Source organism: Pelodiscus sinensis, chromosome 1, assembly GCF_052426305.1.
Source record: "Pelodiscus sinensis isolate ZL-2025 chromosome 1, ASM5242630v1, whole genome shotgun sequence".
Taxonomy (NCBI): Eukaryota; Metazoa; Chordata; order Testudines; family Trionychidae; genus Pelodiscus; species Pelodiscus sinensis.
The window spans coordinates 356480120-356489512 of NC_143052.1; the positions used below are offsets into that span (position 1 = coordinate 356480120).

The 9393-nt window shown below is 46.4% G+C and overlaps 1 protein-coding gene across 1 annotated transcript; it reads left to right on the forward strand.

The window, feature by feature from the left end:
• The first annotated feature begins 7974 nt into the window (after positions 1 to 7974).
• Positions 7975 to 8979, forward strand: LOC102452407 (olfactory receptor 52R1-like). The gene has a single exon (XM_006127847.4). It carries the CDS (start codon positions 7975 to 7977, stop codon positions 8977 to 8979), a length of 1005 nt encoding a protein of 334 aa, XP_006127909.4.
• Positions 8980 to 9393: the final 414 nt, after the last annotated feature.

Consider the following 9393-nt stretch of genomic DNA (forward strand, 5'->3'; position numbering starts at 1 on the left):
TTTGTGAAGAACAAGTCATGCCAAACTAATCTGATAGCTTTCTTTGATAGGATAACGAGCCTTGTGGATAAGGGAGAAGCGGTGGATGTCATATACCTAGACTTTAGTAAGGCATTTGATACGGTCTCGCATTATATTCTTATTGATAAACTTGGCAAATATAACTTAGATAGAGCCACGATAAGGTGGGTGCATAATTGGCTGGATAACCATAGTCAGAGAGTTGTTGTTAACGGTGCTAAATCCTGCTGGAAAGGGATAACAAGTGGAGTTCCTCAAGGGTCTGTTTTGGGACCCGTACTGTTCAATATCTTCATCAATGACGTAGATATTGGGATAGAGAGTACGCTTATTAAGTTTGCAGATGATACCAAACTGGGTGGGGCTGCAACTTCTTTGGAGGAGAGGGACATAATTCAAAATGACCTTAGCAAGTTAGAGAAATGGTCTGAGGTAAACAGGATGAGGTTTAATAAAGAGAAACGCTTAGGAAGGAACAATCAGTTCCATACATACAAGATGGGAAGCGACTGTCTAGGAAGGAGCATGGCAGAAAGGGATCTAGGGGTCATAGTGGACCACAAGTTGAATATAAGTCAACAGTGTGATGCTGTTGCAAAAAAAGCAAATATGATTATAGGTTGTATCAACAGGTGTGTTGTAAGCAAAACTCGTGAAGTCATTCTGCCGCTCTACTCTGCACTAGTTAGGCCTCAGCTGGAGTACTGTGTCCAGTTCTGGGCGCCACATTTCAAGAAAGATGTGGAGAAATTGGAAAGGGTACAGAGAAGAGCGACAAGAATGATTAAACGTTTAGAGAACATGACCTATGAAGCCAGGCTTCATGAACTGGGCTTGTTTAGTTTGGAAAAAAGAAGATTAAGGGGGGACATGATAGCGGTTTTCAAATATCTAAAAGGGTGTCACAAGAAGGAAGGAGAAAATTTGTTCCTCTTGGTTTCTGAGGACAGGACAAGGAGTAATGGGCTTAAAGTGCAGCAGGGGAGGTTTAGATTGGAGATTAGGAAAAAATTCCTAACTGTCAGGGTGGTCAAATATTGGAATAAATTGCCAAGGGAGGTGGTGGAATCTCCCTCTCTGGAGATATTTAAGAACAGGTTAGATAGACATCTGTCAGGGATGGTGTAGATGGAGCTTGGTCCTGCCTTGAGGGCGGGGGGCTGGACTCGATGACCTCTCGAGGTCCCTTCCAGTCCTATTATTCCATGATTCGATGATTTTTGTCGAAAAATCTCTGTTTCAGAAAATCGCTTGATCATTGTCTTCGGTCCACCCTCTCTGGGGTACCTGGTGCAGGCCACTGTCAGCAGACAGGCCACTGGGCTAGATGGACCTTTGGTATGACCCAGTACGGCTGTTCTTATGTTCTTATGATGGAAGACACAGTGGCACCGAGCAGAGAAAAGTTCAGTCAGGCAGAGAGCAGGGGGTTACATGCTTCTGTGGAAATTTGACGAGCTGTGCGTACCGCAAAAAGAGCAAAATATTCCAAGAGGAAAAGGTTCGTCTTGGAAGCAAATTCTTCCAAGAATTCCTAGCCGATGGACGTGGAGGAACAGTCCTGCTCTTATGGGAACATCTGTGGGGTAGACACCAACCCGGTGGAATTGGCTAGCAAAAAGATCTGAGTCTCCTTTTACCCAGAGGCCTGGCTGACTTTGAGGGCTCCCCTTCCACTGCTCTGGGTGTTGGAATCCTCGTAATCCCTACAAGCCTGGGCCCGGGATTCCAGGGAGGTCGACCCCCCAGCCTTGTTTTCCTTTTTAGCCTTTCCCTTTAGCCTTCGGGTTTAGTTTTAGTTGGTTGCTGTTTAATGAATTGGGGCTGCTGACAGGCAACACCTGGGAGTGAGGACGCCCTACTTCCCTGCTAAGTGACCACAGCGAGCGAGGGGTCGAATTCTGACCTCTGCTCCTTTAGCAACAGCCCCGTGTATCCCCAGGAAGCGCTCCTGTCACCGCTGAGTCATGACTCTCCACATGTCATTCGACCCTCTCCCCAGCCACCCTGGGCATTGCCATGGTATCCGCTAATGTCCACAGAGGCACACAAGTGCCCAGAACAGCCAATTCCTCCTGGACTCAGCCCAGAGCCCAAGAATTCTCCTTGCCCTTTGGGATGGCTCCTTAATTACTCTGAAATCTGAATACTGGGTCATTAGCACAGAAACACAGACAAGCTTCTCTCCCGGCCTGTACACAATTAGACCCAAGCTTATCCACGAGGGACTGAGGAAATTCCCATGGGGCTGCACAGAGCTGTATTATAGAAGGCCCACAGCCCTGTCTCAGCTCTCGGCGCGGGACGCTGCTGCAGACGCTGGGCTGAGAGAGGTGCGGGACGCGGCTGCCTGAGGGGGGTTCCAGGGAAGACACGTCCCTCTCAGCACTCACAGGTACCAGCTCTGGCTGAGGGGCTCCCCTGCTCCACAAACCGAGTGTAACATTAGTGTGATCGGCTAGGGACTGGGTCTGTGGTCATTGCTGCTCTGCACAGCCATTAAACATCCCAGGGCCCTTGGTACACATTTGGCATAAGAGGATAAGAACGGCCAGACTAGGTCAGACCGAAGGTCCATCTAGCCCAGAATCCTGTCTGCTGTCGACAGTGGCCAATGCCCGATGATCCAGAGGGAGTGGCCACTCTTTTCTGTGCACCTCTCCGCATCCCAACTGATGGGCTGCAGGACCAAGGGGACATGGCATGTCAGTGGCACAGTGGATCTTTTACAGTAGACGGTGCTAGCAGTTGTACAATAGGAAGGCCAAATTCTGAAGCCCATGTTTGCTCAGGCCTCAGTAAGGCAAATCTGTGTGTGTTAATGCACAGAGAGGGTCACCTCCTCTTCTTGCACCTCAGGGCTCTGGCTGTTAACGGGGATGCGCGGGAGCTGTTACCTGACTTTCCTGCGCTTGAGGGCATGTAGCTGCTAGGACAACTCATTACAACAGCTTACAGAATTTTTCAACCAAGGCAAGACGTCTTTTCTCCCGGCTTCGTTCAAGAGGTCTGCTGAACTCTTTTGTCTGAACCGTTCCTCCCAGCCGGAACCAGACACCCGATATCACACAGTTCAGTCCAGACGCTAAACGTCTGGCACACTTCTCAGCAACTGAAAGTGAGCTCTGCCAAGTGAAGGTGACGGACTCTCTTATCTAAGGGTGGTGTCACCAGCACCGTCTACAATAGGCAGTCCATTTGTTAATCCCAATCAGCTAAATTCTTTTCTCGAATATATCTGTGGCAAGGAATTCCACAGTCCAAGCATGGCTTAAGCAAACATTGTCATCAGTGTAATATGCCCTGACTTTCAATGGAATTGAATTTTCCCTTGTTCCTGTGCTGTAAAAGTAAGTGTAAATGGCTGAGCTACTTCCTTTACCAAAAGATCAATAGGGTTTACACGCAGAATAGACCATCCGGGCTGACTTCCTGTTACCCCTGTATTGGGCTCTGTAGCTTCATGATTTTACATCACAGAACCATGGAGCTACATGGTGAGAGGATTGTGACAGTTATCTAGCCTAATGCGCTGAGAAGATGCAGGATGTGTTGTGCCTAATCCATCCGGGGCAGATGAGTATGCAGCCTCCTTTGGTAAATATTCAGTGAAGAAGATTCCACAACTTCCCAAGCGTGTCTGTTTTATTGCCGTCCCCTTCTTTCAGCAAGGAAGGCTTTTTTGTCCCCCCTGAGATTTCATCTCAATTGGCTACACTGTAGTTTGAACCCACCAATTCTTGATCTGCCCACCATGCTAAGACAGATAATCTTTCCTCCCTCCTTTTTTATGGCAGCTTTTCAAGTATCTCTGTCCACTGTTGGGTCATCTTCTCAATCTCCTCTTTTCCAAACTCAACGTGCCCAGTTCCATCAGCCTTTGTTTGTATGGCCCATGCATTCGATTTGTTTAACAATAGTAAGAGACCCGCACTCCTGAGAGATGTAGCTATTTGAACCTAAGTCACATGCACACAGCATGAGGTCAAGGAAAGAATTCAGAAAAAGGGCAACAAAAATTATTAGAGGTTTGAAACAGGTGCCAGATGAAGAGAGATTAAAAAGATTGGGACTTTTCATCTTAGAACAGAGGAGACTAAGGGGAGATATGACAGAGGACTATATAATCATCACAGGAATGGAAAAATGAACAAGGAAAAGTTATTTACATGTTCCCATAATATAAGAACCCAGGGTGACCACATGAAATTAATAGGTAACTGTAGTAAACAAAAGGAAGTTTTTCTTCACTCAGCGCATAGTGAACCTGTGGAACTCCTTGCCAGAGGATGTTGTGAAGACCAGGACTTTAACAGGGTCCCAAAAAGAGCTAGATAAATTCATGGAAGTTAGGTCCATCAGTTGCTATCAGTCAAGATGGGTAGGAATGGTGTCCCTAGCCTCTGTTTGTCAGAGGCTGGAAATGGATGACGGAAGAGGGATCACTTGATTATCTGTTCTGTTTACTGACTCTGGGCCATCTGGCATTGGCAACTGTCAGAAAATAGGACACTGGGCTTGATGGACCTTTGATCTGACCCAGTGTGGCCATTCTTATGTTCTTGCAACAACCTAGTCAGCCAATGCCAGGGTGATGGATTACCTATGCTGAGAGCAGAAGCCCCATCAGTGGTCTAAATCGTATCGACACCGATGTTCTTTGGCAGCGCTGCTGTAGCATTTTACGTGCAGACAACCCTCAAGCAGATCTTCCAGAAAGGCATGTAGTCTGGAGGGAGTTAGAGAATCTGTCACTTCCCTTCGCAGCATTTTCCAAAGGCTAATCCCCCTCAGTGCTAAAGCTCTGGCCTTTGTTTCCACCTGGAATTGGTCTTCCTTCCGATGTCCATCTTTAGGCTTACTTCTGCCTTTCTCTCCTAGGGTACGTCTACCCTACATGCCACTGTCGGCAGAGGCATGTAGATTTGTTTGTTCAGCAAAGGTAAATGAAGCCGCGATTTAAATGATCGCGGCTTCATTTACATTTACATGGCTGCCGCGCTGAGCCGACAAACAGCTGATCAGATGTTTGTCGGCTCGCCGCTAGTCTGGACATTTCCCCTGTCGACATCAAAGCCCTTTGTCGGCAGCCCCGGTAAACCTCATCCCACGTGGAATAACGGGGCTGCTGACAAAGGGCTTTGATGTCGACAGGGGAACGTCCAGACTAGCGCGCTGACCCGACAAACAGCTGATCAGCTGTTTGTCGGCTCAGCGTGGCAGCCATGTAAATGTAAATGTAGCCGCGATCATTTAAATCGTGGCTTCATTTGCCTTTGCCTATCTGTCTAATCTACATGCCTCTGCCGACAGAGGCATGTAGTCTAGACACAGCCCTAGATTCCAGAGCTCATTATACCCATGGCTTTCTCCCCATGCAAGTCTCCAGTCGACCGTCTTTTTGATAAGGTTAATATATGAAGCTCTTTAACTTTCTCTCTCTGTCAGTCATTTTCTTCAGCCTCCGGTCATTTTTGTTGCTCTTCTTGGAACGCTCTCCAACTTTTGGACATTTTACTTCAATGTGACCCTAGAACTGGATGCAGACAGTTTCAGCCATGGTAAAATCCTTCCCCTGCTCCATTCTACCATCCCCGGCTTATGAATCCTCAGATCGTATCTGCCTTTTCCTCCCAGCATCACACAGGGAAAAGGAGACTTCCCGGGTCAGAAGGCTGAGCTGGAAAAGATACAGTTTAGGGCGAGCTGATAATGAATCTGTAATAAGTTTGCCCTGAGGTTTCAGAATAGAAGTCGAGAAATATTTTCTCTTATTTTGAGCTTGTCACCTACTTTGCTCATCCTGTTCTTGCTTACGGCCACTTCAATCCTACTGCTTGTACTTAATAAAATCACTTTTATTTTCTGTCTAGCCCAGTGAAAATCGGCCACTTTTCCGGAATAAGCTGCGAGCTGTCTACACTGGCCCTTGAATTTCTGGAAAAGCAACGATGCTCTACTGTACAAAATCAGCCACTATTCCGGAAAAGCTACGCTGCTCCCGCTCGGGCATAAGTCCTTATTCTGGAACACTGTTCCGGAAAAGGGCCAGTGTAGACAGCCCAGTAGTCTTTTCCGGAAAAAAGCCCTAATCGCGAAAATGATGATCGGGGCTCTTTTCCGGAAAAGCGCGTCTACATTGGCCACAGATGCTTTTCCGGAAAAAGGGCTTTTCCGGAAAAGCAGCCTGCCAATGTAGACGCTCCTTTTCCGGAAAAACTGAACACGGAATAGTATTCCGTTTTAAGCAGTTCCGGAAATTCATGCCAGTGTAGACAGCCCCCCATGAGTTTTCAAAGGAGGCGCTGCAGTCACATCAGTGAACTTGCTGAGCACCCTCAGATGCATTTGATCTGGCCCCATGGAGCTGTGTGAATCATGAAGGTACAAAATGAGAAGGATTTGTTTGGTTTATTTTCAGTTTTACATAAGCCATATTGTTGGCTGGCGTTAATGATATACCGAGATTTTTTTTAAAGAAAAACAATCAAAAAACCATGCCAGCTGTTCCATTGTTTCCTAATGTTGTCAAACATTTTTTTTTATTTTGAACTTATCCTTCTTTTTTAACAATTACATTTAACAGAGATCTGTTCTGAATTTGCCTCCTTTCTTGACCGGTGCGGGGGAGAGGTCTCTGGTGCTTGCTGCCTGATAGCCTATTTCTGGTTCTGAATGAGATGTGCGATTGATTGTTCAGTGCGTAATTCTTGTACTTGTAACACTAAGGTTCTACTGTACATGGTGTTTAATACCTTCCGGTGACAGCTAATGCACTGGGACGTGTTTCATCACTTAAGGTGACCTGAGTACATCGTAAGAGCTTCTTTCCCAATGCAGAAAAAATGTCTTGACCTTTTCTCCATAGTTAACAAATTTCCTTTCATCTTCTGGAAACTGGCCAAAACATTTTCTAAGGTACATTTTTTCCCAAATACAATCAATAGCCTCCTTTTTTTGTAGTACTGATCCCTACCAAGGGTTTTCCCTAATATTGGCCACATCCTTTACCACTTTTCAAAATTTCGTATTTCTATTCTTTGCATCTATTTTTCTTTTCTCCTGAGAGTTATATGGCACATTTTCTCCCTTAATTACTTCCTTCATTTAACCGCTGAACTGGGTTTCAGCCAAAGTATCCACTTTCTTAATCATGGAATCATAATTTATAGGAAATCCCAATTTTCATTCACATTTTCTGCCTAACTTTTCCTCCCAAATGGTTTTGCTGATGCTTTGACACAGCTTCGTGGAATGAGCCCTTTGGAGCAATTAGTCACTAGAGATATTATTGATAGGCAACTGTTCTCCGTTTCTCCACTTGAATGTAATGTAACGAGTCCTGTTTTTTATGTTCCTCTCCTCTGTCTGCCCCAGACCTCTCAGGCTGGCTACATATGACAGCTCCCCCATCCTTAACATTTGCGTCTACCTGCTGTTTCCTATACAAAGACTGGGTGAGCCAAACTAAGCACATAACCATTTCAGCTTTTTTTCCAATCCTTTCCTTAGGCAGCTGAACATGGTCTTTGTTGCAGCCAGTGCCATGACTTAGGTGTTGTTTCCATGGAGTTTTTATCAGTTAAGACCAGGTCTTTTCCCTGGAGTATATTTCCTGCTGGTGCCTATTAATGTTTGCAAACCATAATGTATAGAAAATATTGATGACTGGAGAACTACCAAACATGGAATTATTAGTGTTTATTGTTCATAATTCATGTCTCCAGATAATGAAAGTGCCATTTTTCAGAGTGTGAAGAAAGTACAAATCTCTTTCCCCCACGAGAACAGCCTCCAGTGGTGTATGTGGTATCTCATATTCACATTGTGTCCAACACAGGCAATTACACTGTGACCCTGGACACGTACAGAAAGTCTGCGGAGTATCTGCTTCAAGTCAGAGGCGCTGTCTGCCTCAGAGTTGAATTGCTTCACCTGCCTCCCTCCGACTCCATGTCAGATTCCAACACAACTGCCTTCACCAACCCCTCTACCTTCATCCTGCTGGGCATCCCTGGCCTGGAGGTGGCTCATGTGTGGATCGCCATCCCCTTCTGCGCAATGTACGCCATAGCCATCTGGGGAAACTTTGCCATCTTATTTATTGTGAAGAGGGAGCCCAGTCTCCATGAGCCCATGTACTATTTCCTCTGCATGCTGGCCGTCACCGATCTTGTGCTGTCCACGTCCACCCTGCCCAAAATTCTAGCAAACTTCTGGTTCAATTCCAACGAGATCGATTTCAGTGCCTGTCTCACACAGATGTTTTTCATTCACTGCTTCTCAGAAATCGAGTCTGGGATCTTCGTGGCCATGGCGTTGGATCGCTACGTGGCCATCTGCCATCCCCTGAGACATTCCACTATCCTGACAAACTCCCTGGTGATAAAGATTGGCCTGGTCATTGTGTTACGTGGCAGCATTCTTGTACTGCCTTGTCCTTTACTGGCAAGGCAGTGGCCATATTGCAGAAGCAACATCATCCCCCACACTCAGTGTGAGAACATGTATGTGGTGAGGTTGGCTTGTGCGGACACCCGCATCAGTAGTTACTACGGCCTCTTTATGTTATCGTGTAGGTTTGGTCTGGATGTGTCTTTTATCACCCTTTCCTATATCCAGATCCTCAGGGCCATCTTCAGCCTTCCCACAAAGGATGCCCGGCTCAAGACTTTTGGGACTTGTGGCTCACACATATGTGTCATATCGGCCTTTTACATACCGACTCTGTTTGCCTCCCTGACATCCCGTTTTGGCCACAATTTGCCCCGTTATGTACAAGTTTTCATTTCCAATGTGTACCTCCTGGTTCCCCCTATGCTGAACCCCATCATCTATGGTGTGAGGACCAGAAAGATACGGAACAGGCTGCTCCGGTTCTTCACTCATAAAGGAACTAAAGTTATCTCCTCAGGTGGTAGCTCTCAGACAGAGCTTTGTGTGGGTGCTGGTTGGTGAGATGGTTCTCTTCCCTGATTCGCTGACTGACCAATCAAAGAAAAATTAAATTCCTTGCTGACTTAACTGTGCTTTCTCAGCCTGACATACTGGGGAATCTATCTGTGTACAACTTATAGGGTTGCCTCCTTTCTAATTGTATTTCTAATTTTAGCTGGACACCCCAGGTCTTGCCTTTGCCCCTCCTATTTCCTCAGAGCCCTACTCCCTCCCATTTCCTCCCTGCCACAAATCCCTTCGAGTCTCCAGCCACTTCTACGTCTGGTCCCTCAACTCCCCATACTGGTTGCTTATTCCTCTTCTGCCCCTCTGCCCGCTTGGATCATCTCTATGTTGGGTCCCTCTCAGGTGCCTCCTGGGCCCGAGGTACAACTCAGCTCAGTGTCGCACCAAACTGGCAGATTTATTAGCAAC